Source organism: Haliotis rufescens, unplaced genomic scaffold (genome assembly GCF_023055435.1).
Source record: "Haliotis rufescens isolate VD_foot unplaced genomic scaffold, xgHalRufe1.0.p SCAF_3, whole genome shotgun sequence".
NCBI lineage: Eukaryota > Metazoa > Mollusca > Gastropoda > Lepetellida > Haliotidae > Haliotis > Haliotis rufescens.
Window position 1 is genome coordinate 7953022 of NW_025964001.1, and position 22466 is coordinate 7975487.

The 22466-nt window shown below is 36.9% G+C and overlaps 1 protein-coding gene across 1 annotated transcript in view; it reads left to right on the forward strand.

Moving 5' to 3' along the window:
• The window catches only part of LOC124140988 (leukocyte tyrosine kinase receptor-like), a 228648-nt gene that overhangs the window by 192906 nt on the left and 13276 nt on the right, over nucleotides 1-22466 (forward strand). Inside the window, exons 19-25 of the mRNA XM_048403314.1 lie at nucleotides 315-458; nucleotides 1390-1609; nucleotides 6940-7030; nucleotides 10618-10682; nucleotides 11938-12067; nucleotides 12729-12826; nucleotides 15767-15859. Coding sequence (XP_048259271.1) covers nucleotides 315-458; nucleotides 1390-1609; nucleotides 6940-7030; nucleotides 10618-10682; nucleotides 11938-12067; nucleotides 12729-12826; nucleotides 15767-15859 — 841 coding nt within the window. The remainder of the gene's footprint in view (nucleotides 1-314; nucleotides 459-1389; nucleotides 1610-6939; nucleotides 7031-10617; nucleotides 10683-11937; nucleotides 12068-12728; nucleotides 12827-15766; nucleotides 15860-22466) is intronic.

Sequence of the window (22466 nt, forward strand, 5' to 3'; positions counted from 1 at the left end):
ATGATGATCCATTGACTGGGGTAATAATAATGTGGTGCTTCAAGCCTACATTGTGTGGGGAGTTATGGGCTTTACAAGTGTATTATTATTATTATTATTATTATTATTATTGACAAGTGTATTATTATTATTATTATTATTATTATTATTATTATTCATTGAAATGGGGGTGGTTGGGTAGCCTTGTGGTTAAAGCGGCGTAAAACCATACTCACTCACTCACTCACTCACTCACTATTCATTGAAATCAACAAATCCTTAATCCAAGGCTGTTTTCTGATTATTTATTATACAGCCTTTTATGTAATGAACTGTTTCAATAGGCAATACAAGCGTGGACATCGTGACGCCACCGACCCAGGCTGGTGCCAAAGGCATGAACATTGGTTTCATCATTGCTATAGCTGCAGCCTGCTCCATCTTCCTCGTCATGATTGGAACAACATGCTTCTGTGTCTGTGAGTCTCAGTACAGCATCTGCATTGTTATAGCAACATAAAAGAAATCTATTAGAAATCACAGGATGCAAATCAGTTCCACACAGCCCATAAAGTCTTTGGAGATTTTGCTCCCTGCTTCTTCTGATTCTTTACGTCACGTATGGACTTCAGGCCGGAAACACGACCACATACATGTGTTGGTGGTATCTTAGACATTTATCAAAAGGTGATCAAAGTCATATCTAGATGTTTTCTGAGTCAAATATATCAGGAATTTCTAAACTTGAAAAAAATCATTTTATAAATGTCTAAAAATCTTCATCTCAGAAATCAAAATGGCATGAAGGCTGAAGTGCAGAATCATAAGTAATGTCACAACATCATCACAACTATATATAACTATACCATGCTATCTTGGAACAGATACTGCCAATTCTGAAAAATGTGGTTACATCACCATGAAACAGTCCTTTTATCCCAGACGCCATGGGGTCCCCAGAGCAGAATAGATCCCTCTTTGCCATGGCTGTTATTGGGGCTGTCTAATTAATATTTGTCACTCCCAATATTAGCACAAGTACACTCACTCACTCACTCAAACACTCACTCACTCAAACAGACTCACTTGCTCAAAACACCCACCAACTCACTCACTCAAACCCACACTCACTAGCTCAAACACCCACCAACTCACTCACTCAAACACTTCTCACTTACTCGCTCATAACCCACCAACTCACTCACTTAAACACTCACTCACTCAAACCCACACTCACTTGCTCAAACACCAACTCACGCACTCACTCACTCAAACACGCACACACTCACTCACTTGCTCAAACACCAACTCACTCACTCAAACACCCACGCACTCAAACACCCACCAACTCACTCACTCACTCACACACCGACTCCATGCTATGTTTTACAGTAAGTTTGTCTCACACAGGTGGACGTGGAACATTCTCCAAGGAGTGTCATGGTGGGGGAATTAGATTTGAGAGGATCATGTCTTACTGCAAACTGAAGAAACTCCGCACTCAACGTGTCCGTCAGACTATACAACGCCCGACAGCAGTGATGGAGTTTAACCCCAACTACGATTTCATTGGCGCAAAACACCCACAACAACTGCCAGAGATTAACAGAAGACATATTCAGCTTGTCAGGTAGGTGACAGACATTGGTAGGAAGTAATTTAAGCTGAAAATAGATTTGCCTTACAGATTTGAAATTCCCGTTTCCAGTGAGACAAATCAGGACATATTCCAGTACATTAGCTGTAAACTGTACATATAAAACATCAGTGTCAGAGAATATTCATTCTTGATTATCTGCCGAAACAAGATTACAACGGACGTAAAAGGTAAAAAAGGGGTGAAAATTATTTGAATGGATCACTGAAAAACAGTGATGACTCCAGGTGTTCATGAACAGGGTAAGCATTTCCTGACTGACCTACTGGTTGCAGAAGTGTTTGTTTGTTTGTTCGTTTGTTTGTTTGTTTGTTGCCTTGTGGCCTTGTTGCCTTGCACCACACAACATCACTCCTGCATGCGACAGTGGCCCGCAGACAAACCAGACAATCAAACGATGGACCAGAAAATCCAGTGATACAATAACACATTTAGGAATTAGTTGGAACTAAAAATGATTTGTTAATTTAGAATTACTTTTGCTGTTAGCAAGTGCAGACAGATTCTGCTGCTTATAAGCAGAGAATAAAAGTTTAAGAAATATAGTCATGTTGCAACACAGGGGGCAGTTTTAGTGTCTCAGCACAATGTCTCGTCCCATACCAAATGAATAAGTCGCTTCATGTATGTCTTCATACGAATAACAGCATCTAAATACTCAGTAAGGATACGAAATTTATGGATGAACAACTTCTTTATTACAATTAAGAGCGACGTTTCGGTGGTTATCATCACTGCCCTTGTGTGTACACAACAGGCTTCTCTACCCCAGTATAACAATATCTACCCTACTGTATAAACATTGCCTCCTACGTGTATATATACTTGCTTACTGCACTCTGTATAATCACTTGCTTGATAACGGTGTTAGAACCTACACCGAAACGTCACTCTTAATTGTAATAAAGAAGTTGTTCATCCATAAATTTCTTATCCTTACTTAGTACTCCAACTTCTAAATGCCTATCAAACAAGTTATCTAAATACTCCTTAAAGAGGAACTCATCCCACCTGTGAAGATCCGGGTTAGAGTAGGTAACCCATGCTTGCTGTAAGAGGCGACTACCAGGATCAGGTGGTCAGGTTCACTGATTTGGTTGATGCATGTCATCGTATCCCAATTACGTGGATGGATGCTCATTATGTCAGTCACTGGATTGTCTGGCCCAGACTTGATTATTTACAGACCACTGTCATATAGCAGGAGCATTGCTGAGTGAGGCGTTAAACAACAAACAAACAAACAAAAGGGACTCATCCTTGATGATCTTGTGTCCAGTTTGAAATGTCTACATGTGTCAAACTGCGACATTGTCTCTGCGTCATCATGGTAATCTTTAACTGTTAGATTGATGGGCAAAATCAAATCTTTTAGACAGCAGATGAAACAACATGTTTTGAATGACTTGAATCGAGGGAAGTTACTTGGCCTGAGCCTAATTTCCCTTTAAATACTGTAATTTAAGGTTGTTCAAAATGTGCTCTCGGTATCATCTGGTCAGGTAATCCAAGTGAAAATCAGCATGCCTACTATCTAGCTGAAGTTTAATCTGGCAATAATATGTTAGCATTATTGAATGAATGTCTTCACACAGGACAATAAGCGTGCATCAAGTATCCATTCTTTAGCTGGGATTCTTTTAGCAAGGAAATGGTGGCCAACTGAATGATAAATTCATCAAGAATTCTTTCCTTGTTGATGCAAGTAGGTTATGAAGGATTTAAATTTCTTTTTTATTTCATCAACACAATGTTTTAGTACATATGGATGTTTGTCACCCACATGATTGACTTTGGCACAGATTCTAGTACCATCATGAAGCATCTAAAACTGAAATCTGGCCATAAGCAAAATAAACTGTCTGTCTTGTCTTGAAGACTGTTGAATAACTATGAATAGAATTAAGGGTTAATAGACTTCAGCTTGTTTTGGCTTCATTAGATTGATATTAATTTTATCCCCTAGGGTAATTTTCTATTTTGATATGCATTTGATTCTCATCACAAAACTCTCTCCAGGCACAAGCACTAGAAGTTGCGGAAATTGTTGTGATAATTACAATGTCTCAGCATTATTTCCGTTCAGGCAGCCTGTGTTGAAGTGTGTTCTTCTTGATTATAAATACACTGATGTGGAGGACATTTCAAAATTTGGTGCATCAGTGGCAAAGATGAAATCCATACATTGACTTGTACCATATGTTCCTGTGTTTTTTCAGGTGAACTATTGACTTGCCTTTGCATGTGTTTGTGATGTGTACTCTGGTAGGGCAATATACACTCACTTTTTCAACTGGTATCATCACAATTTGAAAGTGTTCATAAATACAGGGTACATGTTTTATGATATAGTCAGAATTGTGCAATGGACTCTGTTTTTAGCTAAGATTTCTTGTGGATATGTAAAGAATTTTATTGCTTTTAATAAGTACTGATTATTAAAAGGGATCTGTCTCTTTTATTTAGTGTAGAAATGTTAAATTTGATCTCAGCTGTAAAAAGCTTGAAGGGAGATTTCAGAGAAACAGTGACAAATGTTATTTCATTTATCAGAATATCATATACACACTTAAATCAATTTAATGAATAATTTATTTAAGCTAGTGTTTAAAATATTCGATAAAATTCTAGTCAGAAAGTTGGACTGGCAAGTTGAATAGATTTCCAGTCTGATGTAAGAGTTGCATCGCAATGTTCAATTACCAACATGTGGCATACCCTATTCAAAATTCAAGTCAAAGCTTGTGATGAGAATAATTGAGTACAAACTGAGCCAATCCACAATAAGTTTAATAGCCAAAGTCCATAACACTGACAAGTATCATCAGTCATCATCCATTATCATTAGGTCATTATATCACAATTATCATAAGTTCATATCCTATTTTTTATTTATTAAATATACAAAAGAAAATCTAACAGGGCCTATATGCACATAGTGATCTTAGTGCTATGATGATCCTAACTCCCATACTTTAATATAGACTTAGTCGTAGAGCTAATATCACTTTATGCATGTGAGCCCAGACCATCAGATGTGAATGTTTTAAAATTTGACTCTCCAAGTCTGAAGCATCCTGTCTGGGACAGTCAGACAGGTCGGTATTTTAAACACTCTTAGCACTCTCCATCATTCAGCCCCATATCTGCAAGCATCTGTTGAAACTCCCCAGTTTAAATTAAAAAATTGTTATAATTTAGCTTTTCAAAGATTTTTGTGATTACAGGACCATTAAGAGAAAAAGAGCTTTATGTCTAGTTTTGCATTATCACTTTACATGCTATATGTTGAATTACCGTTGTTAGAATGCAATGAGATTCTATTTCTCTAACTTTATCTTCATAAATACCCGCAATCCCCATGTAGACTGTACCATACCATGTATTTCCTTGAGTATAGTGTACACTTTTTAAAAAAACAAACACAGCTGTGTAGAAGGGTGTGTGTATTATACACGCAATAATGAGTTTTGATGGGGTTTTTCCTGCAACGGAAAGACATTACCAGAAATACCATGTCAACAAATCCATACTGAAGTACGCAAATTAATCATGTAATTACACTGTCTGGCTATAAATAGTGTTCTATGTATATCTGGACTTATGTTTGTAACTTATTTCATAAATTTATTAAAAATTTGTTTTAATATTGTTTCAATTACGGTAGTTTGTTATTAAACATAGAGGAAGTTCAAATATCAGGATCTATGTACTGTAGCAATTATCTCCCACTACAATCCTCCAGCTGGTTTTGTATGTTCTATGTATTTGTCATTAAGGCATCTTGATTAAATTAAGTTTAGAAGGTCATGCTGTTTGGCAGTCTCTTATGATTACAACTGACAAAATTAATCATTTTTGGACATTCACCTGATTTTTTTACATGGCTCGATTGGAAATATTCTTGCTTAATATTCTTTTCTGCAGTAATTGATATATCTCCAACCTTTGTTGTATTTTAGCCGTGATATAACTGGAATACTGTTCAAAGCGACGTTTAATGCCAGGGCACTCATTTATTGAAATGATGCCCAGCAAGGAAAGATAAATCAGAACTTTGACCATATAGACTCTGTTTTCACTAAACACAGAAGATTGATGCTCACAATCACCTATTGCTCGTAAAATCTCACCGTCGTGTCTTTTGATATCAAATATATCAAAACATACTCCGGTGAGATTCTCTATCTCTCCTATTTTGATATCTTAGTATCACTGTGGGATTTCATCCCATAACAAGTGTAGTCGCATATCGGGATATCACTGAAATACTCTTCAAAGCAACGTTAAACTAAACTCACTCAATGTCTGAATATTGGTTCAGGCCAATTTTTGTTTTCATGCAAATTTTGCAAGAGTTAAATAATAAATTATTTCATTACATAGTTTTGTTGAATTTTTTTTTAATAACATTTCTTTTCTTTTCCTTTATTTAAACCTTATACTTTTCAAGAGGTCATGTAGTAAACATATCTTCAAATCCTGACAACATTTTCATTTGGCCTCCTGCTTCTTTGTGTGTTGACAAAGATAAACAAATAATCAAACTGGTCTGACCTCAGAAATATCATGTACCTTACCAAGTATTATTTCACAGTAATCAAGGAGGTAATTGAACAGATGTGTAAGTTTGTTATTAGAATCTGTGTTACCTGAGGGTTAATTCTGTGATGCCTACTATATATTAATTATGTGATACCTAGATGTTAATTCTATGATGCCTTGATATTAACGCTGTGATGCCTAGATCCTAATTCTATGATGCCTAGATGTTAGCTATGTGATGCCTAGATGTTAATTCTGTGATGCCTAGATGTTAGCTATGTGATGCCTAGATGTTAATTCTGTCATGCCTAGATGTTAATTCTGTCATGCCTAGATGTTAATTATGTCATGCCTAGATGTTAATTATGTGATGCCTAGATGTTAGCTCTGTCATGCCTAGATGTTAGCTCTGTGATGCCTAGATGTTAGCTATGTGATGCCTAGATGTTAGCTCTGTGATGCCTAGATGTTAATTCTGTGATGCCTAGATGTTAGCTCTGTGATGCCTAGATGTTAGCTCTGCGATGGCTAGATGTTAGCTATGTGATGCCTAGATGTTAATTCTGTCATGCCTAGATGTTAATTCTGTGATGCCTAGATGTTAATTCTGTCATGCCTAGATGTTAATTCTGTGATGCCTAGATGTTAATTCTGTCATGCCTAGATGTTAATTCTGTCATGCCTAGATGTTAATTCTGTCATGCCTAGATGTTAGCTCTGTGATGCCTAGACGTTACCTCTGTGACTTGTATCTCCAGGCCCCTGGGACAAGGAGCATTTGGTGAGGTGTACAAGGGCCTGATGTCTCATGTTCCCAGAGTTGAGGGGATGCTGCAAGTAGCAGTCAAGGTCAGTCTTAGTTTTTAAGATCATGCAGATTTTAAGGCTACCAAACATTGTCATTCCATCACTTCTTTACAGGCCAAGACAGCCTCCATGGTCTAGTGGTAGAGCGTCCGCCCGGAGAGCAGAAGGTCCGCGGTTCGATCCCCGATCGCGTCATACCAAAAGACGTTAAAAGATGGTACTTGTTGTTACCCTGTCTGGCGCTCGGCATTACGGGGCTAAAACAAGGACTGGTTGGCTCAGAGTCAGTATACTGTGTCTGAGTGGGGTATTCATGTTAAACTACTGCATGGTATCTCAGTGAGCTAGCACTATAAATCAGCATCAGTCCGGACTAGTACAAGCAGCAGCACAAACACACACACGTACATGCACGTCGCTATATAAGTGCAATAATCTTGGATGCAACGTTAAACCCCATTTCACCTCACTTGTACAGGCTACTGTTAAAGGGCAGGAGTAATGCCGTGCTGCATAAATACTTTTTGTGCAAATTGTCTGAATGGGCGGTGCTACAACTAGGGCAGGACTTGTTTACCCTGTTTGAGAACACCTGGTGTCATCACTGACTTCAGTGATCCATGACTGTGTGAGATGGACAGTGTCCAACCTGTGGATAATATTGTGAAAAAAAAGCGTTTGCCATAGGAATTCCTTCAGATGCTACAAGACAAGAGGGTGTACAGTTGGCCAGGAGACACAGACATGAGGGTGTACAGTTGGCCAGGAGACAGACAAGAGGGTGTACAGTTGGCCAGGAGACAGACAAGAAGGTGTACAGTTGGCCAGGAGACACAGACAAGAGGGTGAAGAGTTGGCAAGGAGACAGACAAGAGGGTGTACAGTTGGCCAGGAGACAGACAAGAGGATGTACAGTTGGCCAGAAGACACAGACAAGAGGGTGTACAGTTGGCCAGGAGACAGTCAAGAGGGTGTACAGTTGGCCAGGAGACACAGACAAGAGGGTGTACAGTTGGCCAGGAGACAGTCAAGAGGGTGTACAGTTGGCCAGGAGACCCAGACAAGAGGGTGTACAGTTGGCCAGGAGACACAGACAAGAGGGTGTACAGTTGGCCAGGAGACACAGACAAGAGGGTGTACAGTTGGCCAGGAGACAGACAAGAGGGTGTACAGTTGGCCAGGAGACCCAGGCAAAAGAGGGTGTACAGTTGGCCAGGAGACCCAGGCAAAAGAGGGTGTACAGTTGGCCAGGAGACAGACAAGAGGGTGTACAGTTGGCCAGGAGACAGACAAGAGGGTGTACAGTTGGCCAGGAGACCCAGGCAAAAGAGGGTGTACAGTTGGCCAGGAGACCCAGGCAAAAGAGGGTGTACAGTTGGCCAGGAGACAGACAAGAGGGTGTACAGTTGGCCAGGAGACAGACAAGAGGGTGTACAGTTGGCCAGGAGACAGACAAGAGGGTGTACAGTTGGCCAGGACACACAGGCATGAGGGTGTACAGTTGGCCAGGAGACACAGACAAGAGGGTGTACAGTTGGCCAGGACACACAGGCATGAGGGTGTACAGTTGGCAAGGAGACACAGACAAGAGGATGTACAGTTGGCCAGGAGACACAGACAAGAGGGTGTACAGTTGGCCAGGACACACAGACAAGAGGGTGTACAGTTGGCCAGGAGACACAGGCATGAGGGTGTACAGTTGGCCAGGAGACAGACAAGAGGATGTACAGTTGGCCAGGAGACACAGACAAGAGGGTGTACAGTTGGCCCTGTAGTATTGTACATCCTAGTGTACAAAGGTCATCAGTTCTCAATTATGACACTCCATGGAAAGTGATATGGCTTTGTTAGCATTCCCAATACCAAACTACACAAAATAGACTAATGCATCATTGCTTGTTCATTCAGTAAAAGCTACATTTTGTTTGTCCTTGAGATAAAGAAAAAGAGGAATACTTTAATTTTAAATCAGTGTTTCAATAAACAATTATATGTTGGTTTTTTTCAGGCACCCTTTGATATTTTGTTCCACTCCCGGATTTGTGTTCATGTGGCATATGTGATTGATGTTAGATTGGAAATGGCAACTACTTCTGAGACAGATTTGGTATCCAGGAGGTATTCATTTCAAAAGGATTATTTTGAACAATCCCCAAACACACTTTAAAGAACCAATATCTTTTGCAGATGTTGAATTATCTGAGATGCCTATATTGAGAAATAGAAAGAACAGTTTCTAAATAAGGGATGAGACTCAATTGAGCACACTAGGGACTTTCATATTGCTTTCCTTGGTCTTCCTGAAAGTTCCCTAATTCTCTAATACCCTTAGGCAAATCCAATTTTGCAACTGAAATATTTAATATCCTATTTGTGTTCGTTTGTGGTTATTAAATATGTGCTCTTTCATTTTTCACTGATGTAGCATTAATCTTTAAAAATAATTTGATTGGAGAGTAATCACATAAAAATATCTTCTCAGTTGTCATCATAACAATTGGAACTAGTCAAGCTCAACATAGAAAAAATTGTTCAGGTATCAGTGCAGTAATGAAAGCACCTGGGCCAAAATAGGGACGTCTTATCTGTTTGATGCAACAGGGAACAGGCTTCTATTGGAAGTCAAGGACATCAAGCCCAAATCATCATGTGGGAATGAGGGTGCTCAAGAAATGCATGAGTTTGCATCTTCTTTCCTTTGTGTTGTATTAGTCAGCGGGAGGTTTTACTGATTGGTGTAGGTTAGTAGAAACTTTGATGACAATCAGTGACAAAGAAAGAGTTCTTATCAGTTCTGCTTTGGATGACTTCCTTTCTTAATGTGGGACAATTTCCTAAACCTGACAGGAGAGATTTATTGGTTGTTTTTAGTCAGGCATTTAATTGATCTTATTCCCTGACTGGTAATATATTAATTAAGTTACTTGAAGCAAAAACTGGAAAACAATAATTTCCAATTAGAAAACAATGAAGTAAAGTCATAACTTGAATTGCTTTCCTTGTGACCTGTTCAGGGCTGTGAAAAGATAACTTGAAAGTTTGGTCTTTTAAGACCGTTTTACTGTTGTCTTTCCTTTTGTTAAAACACCTTAAAACAATAAAAAAAAAGCAATGCAGAAAATGACACCATTTCTGTTCTTATCATTGAAAAAAAGACAACTGGAAAACAGCCGTCTAGAAAATACAATTTTGACCTTAGCGACAACACAACTTCCACAACACACACAAATACAGTTTACAGTAAATCCTTTTGGGTGTAGATGCCATGGGGCTCAGAAATGACAGGATATATATAATTTCCACAATTTTTCTTCATTAGGAGATAACGAGTATATTACATATCGAGATTCAGAAATCAGATATGCTTGTCTGAATGTTTTGCTCATTTGTCCTGAGAATCTAGAAGTCTTGACGCTGATTGGCTGATTATAAGGTTCTCCTGACGTGAGATTAACTATTGTAAACAAAGAATTGAATGAAAATAACAAATAGGTATGCAAAAAATTCCTTAAGAACAATGTACATGACCTCATAAGCCGAACCCAAACTGCTGATTGGCATTTACATAAGTTCTCAGGAACCTTTATGAGACAGGAACCAAATCTTTTTAAATGCATTCTCTGATTCAGACATTGCCAGCGCTAAGCACAGACCAGACAGAGCTGGACTTTCAAATGGAGGCCATTATTGTCAGGTATTGTCTTTAATATTTTGGCTTACTTTTATTCAAACAGATTTCACAATGGATTTCAATGCTTATTAGTGACTATGTTTATGTAATCTGTATATTGGTAGTCATTGAAGTTTATTTCTCAGACGTTGAATAGATTCAGATGTTCAGTTACCATAGAAGTGGTTTAATGTAAGACCTTTTCCATTACTTTTCATACAATAATTTGTCTGTCAGGCTGGTAAATAGTCTTGTCCTGGAATCTGGTCAGTCTGATGCAATAGATCAAAATTAACTCATCTTTAGCTTTGTGATGAAGCGCTGTAGATTTCCTTTTGGTAAGGTTAGTGTCATTTGGGATCATTCCCCCGCCACATATGTATCAATTTATGTCTCTTGTTAATATCGAGTAAGTATGAAGTATTTATTTTCGAATACCGGTAGATATGCCAAGATAATAGTTGCCACACTGATTTGGTCCTTTCTGAAACCACAAGGCTTTGAACTTGTATGCATGTAATTCAAGAAGAATGTCTTTTATTCTGTTCTGATTTTAGACATAGTCTCCATGTCAATAATAACATCATGGCTCATCTTTTGGCATTAGGTAGTAAGTGGTAGCCACATCCAATTTGTGTCAAAAAGATTGTTTTGTTTGATTTAATTTTACATAAATTTGATGATCTTAATTCAATCTCACCACCCTCACACGTTGTGGTGATACATTAAAAAAAATAATAGATGTATCGTGTCGGAATTGGGTTTTTTATGTCCTCAGAATGGATGTGGTGTTGTATGGCACACTAAATTATCGATTACAGTGGCAGCCAAATTGAAAACATCATGTTGGCACAATCAGAACTCAACATTTTATGGATGGTTCTGTGTTCAATAAATAATGTTTGCAATATATATGAGGTCAACAGATGTTATTCATTCTAATACTCTGTAACATTGATCAATTCTGTTTCTTGTTTTACGGATAAGCTTGTCTTGAATATTAGTAAAAAAAACAAAGAAAAATTAGAGGTTGTGTTTGATGGAACAGGTCATGCATTGTTGGTGGGGTCAGTGACAAAATGACAGCAAAATTTATCACAGGGTCAGGGCATATTTCTTCTGCTATCCAAAGAGTGCAGTAAGGTCGTCTTATTGTACATAGTCATTTTGGAGACATAAATGCGAAGTTTTGTTGATACGAGCAAAGACCACTTGTATTTTTCGCTCACGTTAATTTCAAGATTTACAGTATAACTAAAGTTTACCCTTTTTATTTCAGTAAGTTCAACCACCCAAACATTGTGAAGTTCTTGGGAGTATGTTTCGATGGTCGGCCACGCTTCATTGTCCTGGAGCTTCTAGAAGGAGGGGATCTCAAATCCTTTCTTCGGGATTCAAGACCAAAGCCAGTATGAACACATAATTTTCACACATAATTTTTTGTGTCTTTTCGTTATAGGACTTTGTGATCGTATTTTATCACACTATCAGTTTTACCATACTAAACATTGATTGATCAATTAAGTATATAATTCCTTTGAAGGGAGGTTTTTTACCTGTGGGTTTGACTTTTATTGGATCAATCCACAATTTTTAGTGGGTATTCAAATTTTGTTGCCTCTATGTCTCTTAATATTTGGGTATTTCAACTTAAAAACCTGTTTTGTAATAATCCCAGTAAATCACTTAAAAACAAATGAATAGTAGTATACACATGTTTTACCAAATGTAGCAGTTAGATTTGTCTGCAATTCTCAGTTTCTTTAATGCATATTTTAAACAAATATGCAGCTTATCTACAGCTCTGCGTAGATATCTACCACACAGCGCACAAATTTATGTAGGCATTTATGTAACATTATTACATTGTGAATCACATGTTAGCCTAAACGATATATGCCCTTCTTTGTAATATCTGATTATTATGTTGCTCATCAACAACTGTTAAGGGGAATACTGTGTTTATACTATGCATTTTTATAGATATTTATCTGTGATAGGCACAGAAATTGCAGAGGTTTACAGATATAAAAGTGTTGTTGTTTGCTATAATGAAGTATTTGTGTTCAGAGTGAGCCATCAAATTTGACTGTCATGGACCTACTGAGACTGGCAGTTGATATCTCCCAGGGATGCCAGCACCTGGAAGAAAAACACTTCATTCACAGGTAGGTCATCCTTTGATTCAAACTGGAGATGTAGTGGATAGAGCATCGGAGATTCGATACCCTGGCAGTGTCGGATAGTACTTGTTGTTACCCTGCCTGGTGCTTGGCATGAAGGGGATAAAACAAGGACAGGCCAGCTCAGTGTCGGTATACCCTGTCTGAGCGGGGCATCCATGTAAACTGCAGCATGGTTTCTCAGTGGGTTTATATTAGCACTATAAAACCGACATTAGTCTAGACATGCATGCATGTCTCTTTTCACCTCTAGTCATGATGGAGAAATGGGTTTTATTACAACTGGCCAAATTTAGAAATATTTGTATTAGAATAACAGCAATGTTTTTAATTAAGTTTATTTCAAATACCAGTGTGGGCATAGTCTCAACCTGCATCAAATTGTCAAACACTTTCAAAGTCTAGGAAGGGTACAGTAGCCAGGATCTCTCTCTTGACATGTCTTCTAAGCTGCATTGGACTTTGATTTCTCTCCCTTGTCTGGTGTATTTGCAGAACTTCCCTTCTCCTCCCTTATGTCTCTATCCTCAGAGTTGTCAGAAATGTTCAGTATAAGATATGTCCTCCCTCTGTCTCTTTTCTCAGGTTGACAGAAATGTTCAGTATAAGATATCTCCTCCCTCTGTCTCTTTTCTCAGGTTGACAGAAATTTCAGTATAAGATATCTCCTCCCTCTGTCTCTATCTTCAGGGTTGTCAGAAATGTTAGGTATAAGAAACCTCCTCCCTCTGTCTCTTTTCTCAGGGTTGACAGAAATGTTCAGTATAAGATATCTCCTCCCTCTGTCTCTTTCCTCAGGGTTGACAGAAATGTTCAGTATAAGATATCTCCTCCCTCTGTTCTTATCCTGAGGGTTCACAAAGTTTCAGTTTTATTCAATGCTCGCTGACATGGTTGATTGTGTGTCATTGTACACAGGTGGCATCTGGTGATGTGTAATACCAGGACAAATTTTAAAACAACATCTGAAACTAAGCAATGAATATGGAGAGACATTTCCATGTCTTTGAGACAATACATATTTTAGAAATGAGGCAATCTCTCTCACCGCTTCAGGTTACTCAACACCCAGTACTGTATGAAGAAGACATTACTGGTATACTGTTTTTTGTTCTTGACAAATTTCCTGTTTTAGTAATTCACATAGCAGCTAAAAAGAGACATTCCATGTTATTCAAGTGATGCATTGTCAAATTATCTCATAGAGGTAGAGATACTCCTGAGTGGATGTTTTACAATTTGTATCACTGCTACCTTTGGTGCATCCAGTGGAGCCAACATGACAGATTGTGACAAGTCTTGGATACAGATCAAAGAGTGTCTGCACTGAGATTGCTTTTAGCGGTATTCCATGAATATCACAAAGAAGGAAGAATAGACACCCACACTTTTACCCCTGTCAGAATTTAGTACCAAGGCTTGTGTTGATGTTTTTCTGATAAAGGATTGGTTTACATTGTGATAGTTTAGTCCTACTGTTTGAATATTGAAATCAATAAATCTCTGTATTTTGTTGTGCTAGTGGCATTTATTAAGCACTTAGCCAAATCCACATGTTACTACATACATATGGGAAGCACTGGGTCACATGTTTGATAAGTATCATTGCAATACTAGCATATCATTACAAGTATTTATATGTCTTAAATATGTCCACTTTTACCATGATCAGCCATTTACATCCTTGGTGTAGCTTTTTGATTTGTATCAAAAGGCATGATGTGTCACAACCTTGCTTTTAGGGAACTTCAAGACAAAGTCTGAGAAAAGGTTACAAAATAAACAAAAGATCAGATCAAGATAATTCCTTCATCTGAAAAAATGCATTAACATTTTAGGGATACAAGGGAACACATTTGCATAGTGTCAAGTAGTATTTCACTTCCTTCTTTACAAGATTATTTTCATCAGAATAATGGAACAATGGGATGTCCACTTGCTGCAAATGGGCTTCACATACTGAATCCATGCAGGGAATGAAACAGTTGCCTTGTGCAAAACCAACAACCAAACTTACCACTCTTCACCATCTTGCTTCATTTTGTAGCCATCTAAGGTGCCACAAATGTGCAGATCTGTGCTCCTTAGGTGTGCCTGAGACCTTTGATCATTGGTTCGAATCTCAGAATTGCCTGATTATGTTTTTAGGTTTGTCAGCACTGTACCCTTGCTCATGGGTTTCCCCAAAGTTGTAAACATTGAAAGCATGCATCCTTTTGGCTTTTCTCACAATCAAGCTTTCTTTGTCCTGATATAACTGAAATACTGTTTAAAGCAGCGTTAAACCAACTCACTCACTCACTCACTCACTCAGGGGTGTCACGATAAATGGAAATATTGATATATTGCTGTTGGTAAGCATTTAAAGTCAATAAATCAATTGTTAAATCAGTTTCCGATCAATAGTATTTATCTCAGTTAGGAATATTGATAGTTTCGATTGTATTTACCGTATCAATAAAGTACATACAATGCTGTTCAAACTTGTTCTTTTGATCATGAGTGGTAGTAATTTACACATGGTAGTGTGGAAGTTTCTTTTTTTTAGGTTATTAGGGTAAAGAAAAAACAAATCAGTCATATCTCAAACTATATTTTTTATTTGTTGTTATGGTTATCACATTCAAAGGAAACTTCAGTTCCAAGGTTTAATTCAACTCTAAAATCCAACTAAAATGATACACTGAAAACTATCGATATTTATCACAATAGTGTTTGCAATATCAATAATTATCGTAATAGTTTTTTTCAATATCAATAGTTATGGCAATAGTGATTTCCAGACCAATAGTCACCCCTACTCATTCACTCTGGATTTCCTGGATTTCCTCCCACATCAAACTGACATGCTGTGATATAACTGAAATATGGATCAAGGAGGTGATAAAGAAACAAAATTGATGAGAATTCTTTTTTAATTTTCAGAGACATTGCTGCAAGAAACTGTCTCTTAACAACAAAAGGTTCTGAAAGAAAGGCAAAGATTGCAGATTTTGGAATGGCTCGAGACATATACAGGTAGGTGATTGGCATCTCGGAGATACCTACCGATAGCTAGGACAGATGGAAAATGTTGTCTTGAATAATATTTGTGATTCCTGTTGAGCCAAGGGTGTATCCCTAATTACATGTTTTGGGCAGTGGGTACCTGGTAACTTTTGTTATATTTGAAATTAAATTTTGCCATTTCCAAGCCAACAATTTGGAATTGGGTTTACGTGATTGGCGGGTTTGTTTCTGGAGAATTCAAAGGCAACAGGTTCCAAAGTAGACACTATTCATGAAACCAACTTCTTTAAATACTGTAAAGGCGACGTTTCAGTATAGATCCTTATACCGTTGTCAACCAAGACTGAATGAGGAACATGGGACAGAACATATACAGTAGGTGGAGGATTAACAGTAACAATAATTGCATACATGAGTGGGGTAACATGAAAGTAAAGTAATGACAACAGAAGGATAATTCTGTAACAACATGATGGACAGAACACATGAGGTGGAAGCCAATGAGACCTGAAGCCAATTAAACAGGAATCATATACATAGTGAATCATATACATATGTAGTGGATTGATATATCATTGACAGTTGTTTCTGCCAGGGTCCATTAAAATGCAGCCCCATTAAATCAGATCTTTTACTCTGATACAATACCTCTCTGCATGAAGATCTTAGGACACTTCTACAGAAGGTCATGTCTGGTGACCTCTGAGTGACCTTTGACCACCCAACCTACATGAAGTATGCTTGTGTTCTTGGGCCATGTCACCAATGACATGACAGATGTCACCTTTCTAAAATGATTTGGTTTCAATTCTTAATACATTTCCTTTTCGAGAAAAAGTTTTAACCAAAGAAAGTCCATGCATGACAAATACTCCTTTGCTGGTATTCCCTCTTGGGTGTAGGTGCCATGTGGTGCTGATACAATTGGGTGTACAAACCATCCACAAAAACACAATGGTGCAGTCTTCATGAAGTACAGAGAGGTATTGTATCTGAGTGAAATATCTGACTTTAATGAGATTGCATCATCCTGTCACTTGCACTCGTAAAATGGAGGACTAAAACACTGTTGGAAATGTTAGCAATAAGCATTTTGTTCTTTAAATAATTATAAGATTTAACAATTGTGCTAGTGAAATAGTGTATAACTACTGGTCGACATACCTGATTGTTAATGTGTTGCTATATTGTGTGTAATTTCACAAGAATACATTTTACAATAAAGGAGGAAGTGGTGAAGGCCATCAACCAAAGTCTGAAACAAACTTTAGAAATATACAAATGAGACCTCTGTATAGTTATTATAATTTAAACTTCATTATTCATTATATTCACAAAAACAAGTAAATAACATTTTTGTTACACAAAATGACAAAATGACCATATACAGCATATATTTGGTCAACACTGCTCCCATGATGCAGGACGCCTCCGTGGTCTAGTGGTAGAGCGTCCACCAGGAGAGCGGAAGGTCCGGGGTTAGATCCTCGGCTGCATCATACCAAAAGATGTTAAAAGATGATACTTGTTGTTACCCTGTCTGGCGCTCGGCATTAAGGGGCTAAAACAAGGACTGGTTGGCTCGGAGTCAGTATACTGTGTCTGAGTGTGATATTCATGTTAAACTGTGGCATGGTATCTCAGTGTTCTAGCACTATAAAACAACATCAGTCCGGACTAGTACAAGCAGCCACACACGCACACGCACACGCACACACACGCACACACGTGCATCCTCGTCGCTATATAAGTGCAATAATCTTGGACGCGATGTTAAACCCCATTTCACCTCTCCTCACCCATGATGCATGATGTATTACAAGAGCATTGCTAAAACTATAATTCACGACATGGAGTCGTCCGTAGCAAATATGTTTACATTCTTTACGATCGAGAAAGTTGGGGTTAACCCTTTATTAGTTTGGATAGTGTGTATTATCAAACTGATATAACAAATAGTCTAGGGTGTCGTAAATAAAAGAAACAAGTTAGGGTTGGAATGGATGTTGGACAACTTTGATAAAGGTTGATTACGTTTACAGTGTAATAATTGTACGACCAGAAGATGCCACTGACCTGTAGTAGGATTAAATTTAGGCCACAATAAATGTTCCAAGACTACATTAATCATCACTCTTCATGACAGGGGAACTAAGTACACTGCACATGATGATGATAGAGCAGTTTTTGCGATCACATGATTTATGTTTTTTTCTGTCAGTGGTTCCAATTCATTTACCTTGGTAAATAAAAAACATTCCACTGACTACATGTGGCTACTATAAGATGGACAAAGGCGCCATGGTACCATCATTGTAAGGGTACTTACCATCATTGTATTGTATGCCTGATCCTGTGAAATGGGACTTATTAATGGGTGTGACCTTTGAGGTGAAAAAGATTGGATGAAACATCAGCTGCTGCCTTATTGCAATTACCCCAGTGTCATTGTTATGGAGAACGATAGTCAGGGGCAAAACTACCATTGTAGCAGAACAGCAATTGCTTACACCTTGGAAAAAAATCATAATTTTTTTACACCTAAAAAAGAAAGAAAAAAATTAGGGAAAAAAACTTAATTTACCAGCTATCCAGTAAATTATTAATTCAAACACTAAGTGGTTGAACATGATATTTATTGTTTAACTTGAAAAGCGGAATCTTTACTCACTTTAGGATTTTAGTGGTAAATGGTTTGTGACACTCTCACAATTATTTTCCTTATAATGATGATAGGCTCACTATAAACTGCTATAGAAAAGGTATAGACTTCATATCCGAAAACTGTAAACTTTAAGTGGCTATATTTGACTTGGCACGGTACTTGGGAAACCTACGGGGCTTTTTTAAAAAAAAATTGCATTGGAATTCCTTTCGTTTGTAATAGCATATGATTCTGGTGTATGCTTAACTGTCATATCCGTAATACTGCAACAAAATGCCCATTATTTTATGCCTAAAACTCTGTTAATGGACCATTCTAACAACCAGGTGGTCGTTGTAGAGAGGGAATCTAAAAGTGATTAGTCATTTGCACATCTAGACAAAAAAAAACGGTCAATTTAATCTGCAGAGTTTCATGAAAGTTCGATAAGTATTATTTCATAGTGATAACCCTTAATGTAAAACAAATATTATCTATCACTTCAACCCTTAATGTTAAAATTCTTTACATTAAGAGTAATTTTTACATTAAGGGTTGTAACAAGAGTTAACACATAACCCTTAATGTAAAATGTTTTACATTAAGAGTAATCTTTACATTAAGGGTTGTAACAAGAGTTGACACATAACCCTTAATGTAAAATGTTTTACATTAAGAGTAATTTTTACATTAAGGGTTGTAACAAGAGTTAACACATAACCCTTAATGTAAAATGTTTTACATTAAGAGTATTTTTTACATTAAGGGTTGTAACAAGAGTTAACACATAACCCTTAATGTAAAATGTTTTACATTAAGAGTAATTTTTACATTAAGGGTTGTAACAAGAGTTAACACATAACCCTTAATGTAAAATGTTTTACATTAAGAGTAATTTTTACATTAAGGGTTGTAACAAGAGTTAACACATAACCCTTAATGTAAAATGTTTTACATTAAGAGTAATTTTTACATTAAGGGTTGTAACAAGAGTTAACACATAACCCTTAATGTAAAATGTTTTACATTAAGAGTAATTTTTACATTAAGGGTTGTAACAAGAGTTAACACATAACCCTTAATGTAAAATGTTTTACATTAAGAGTAATTTTTACGTTAAGGGTTGTAACAAGAGTTAACACATAACCCTTAATGTAAAATGTTTTACATTAAGGGTTGTAACAAGAGTTAACACATAACCCTTAATGTAAAATGTTTTACATTAAGAGTAATTTTTACATTAAGGGTTGTATCAAGAGTTAACACATAACCCTTAATGTAAAATGTTTTACATTAAGAGTAATTTTTACATTAAGGGTTGTAACAAGAGTTAACACATAACCCTTGATGTAAAATGTTTTACATTAAGAGTAATTTTTACATTAAGGGTTAAAACAAGAGTTAACACATAACCCTTAATGTAAAATGTTTTACATTAAGAGTAATTTTTACATTAAGGGTTGTAACAAGAATTAACACATAACCCTTAATGTAAAATGTTCTACATTAAGAGTAATTTTTACATTAAGGGTTGTATCAAGAGTTAACACATAACCCTTAATGTAAAATGTTTTACATTAAGAGTAATTTTTACATTAAATGTTGTAACATTGCACCCCTGATAGTTACCACATCATCCATGAAGCAGGTACTGTCACGCCAACAACCAACAGTCTGATATAGGACTCTTGTTGACTTCAGACAATCTGAAACATGGAGAAAAACTCAGGGAGAAAATCTGTCTGAAAAAGAAACCTATCCAGTTTAAGACAGATTCCTTGGCTGCGCAATAGCCCTGTTGTGTTATGTATGCTTGTCAGATATTGTGGACTCAACCCTATTAAGCTTATGTAGATGAACTGTTACGGGTTCATTGCAAGAAACAACATTTAAACTCTCACGGGTTGAAGAATTGATGCACACATCCATTCCTAGAATTACCCTAGAGGTCTAGAAAAAGGCAGATCATGTTCTTGAAATGTAATGGAGGCATAGATTCCAGCCTTGTTGTTTGGGGTTGTCATTCGTCTGATGATACAACAGAACCAGATACATCATCAGTTGAGTCAGATGCTGACTAAATAGCTCATTCGAAGAACAGATCGACAATTCAGTAACTTTCTGTCAAAATAGGTGATGCACAAATAGGAAATATTAAACATGTAATCCAAATAATTTACAAATGTATGTGTAAGAAGCATTAATAAATACAGTAGAAGACTTCACTGGTCATAACAAGAGTGCAATTATTATACCAATAACATAAACACATTTACACACATATATATAACAGCCTCACAAACGTTTAAGAACAGAAAGCCATACAAGTTGTTTTCTTTCTCAACTTTAATATGTTTCAAGAATTGTCTCTATTTTATTAATTTAAATGAAATGCTACCCATACCCAAACATTTTAGAACCATATTCTACCATTTCATGAGCCACAAAAACATACCCAAACATTTTAAAGCCTTATTCTACCATATACCTGAAGCTTAACTTAAACTTCTACTTCTTAAGTAAACTAAACTTAAGTTGAAATTCCCTTCAGATGACATTTGCTTTCATTTTTGGCAAATTGTCCTGAACGTTTGAAGAGAGAGATGTAATCATATCTTTGGTCACCATGTTTAGTGACAAATGCCCAATGTAAGTTTGACATGTGGGATATGGTGTACAAAGCGGAATAATCAAATGGTGTTTTTTTTTTAGAGAATTGTTCTTCGTTCCTTTCTGAGATTACAAAATTCAAGCAAATCCTTTGCAATTTCTGACATTTTTTACCATATTACAAGGTTGAGTTTTTTGCAGTTTAATGAAAGAGAATGTGAAACCTGAATTATTCCTTAAAAATGGTACTTCTCAAGTTACAAAAGTACCCAAGCAAGATAAAGAAGTGTGATCAATACACTAGAAAGACATATTTAGAATATATATTCACATTAAAGTAGTACCAGTAGTTTATCCCTTTACATGGTGGTGTAAATGTGACTCCTGTTTCAAAGAGAGTTACTTAGACTTTTAACTCAATCCCATTTACATTTAAGAATAGCAAAAATAGCACTGGTTGTGAGAGCTTATCAGATGAAAAACAATTCAGTTCGGTTTTTGCCCATTTTCAATTTTCTGGGGAAGAAAGACCTTTTTTAACATTCAGCCTTGTTACTTCAAATCTTGAAGGTACTGAATCTATATGCAGTTACTTTAACGTCTCTTCCTCCGAAATCCATTCTTATTGCCATTTTATTAATTAAAGATGAAATAACTGTGCTGTATATTGTACATGGTTGGTAGCTCATTACCTGAAATGGTTATTATTGGTATAAAAGTTGTGACTGATTCAGGAGAAAGTTAATTTCCCTCTCATATAAGGATGCAATTTTATTATTACGGTGCTTCTGTTTTCCCTAAAGTTTGAATAAGTGTCTTGGGCACTCGTTCAGTCCAGAAGATGGATCTTCATCAAGGATCTCATTAATGGGGTAGGAATTCTATGTGGAAACAGGTATTGAAATATCTCAAGGTTACTTTTATCCACTTCTTTTCCTAACTTCCATCAGCTGAAATCAAAAACTATGTTGGTGGAGTCATTAGAGAGGCAGCTCTTACAGAGACTGCTGATGTCTGGGCTGGTGAAGGATTACTGAGACCATTTAATAGGGTAATAGAGTGCCACACTGATCACATGTAGTTATAGGCTGCTGCCTACACAAATTGGTAGTGGTGAATGTGTTGTCCTGTAGACTTGTGGAGCCCTTGGTGAATGCACGGGGCAATCCTTGTTTTATGATTATCTTGGTAATATCCATATTCCTCTTTACCCTGGCTATGAGAACCAGATATCCATGCATTATGTCTAACATTATGATATTTCATAGATGTTAGTGATGATGTTGTGTCAGATGAAAAGGACAAGCATGATGGTGATGGAAATGTTTCTATGTAAGTGCTGTTTACGCAGGAGGAGTTATT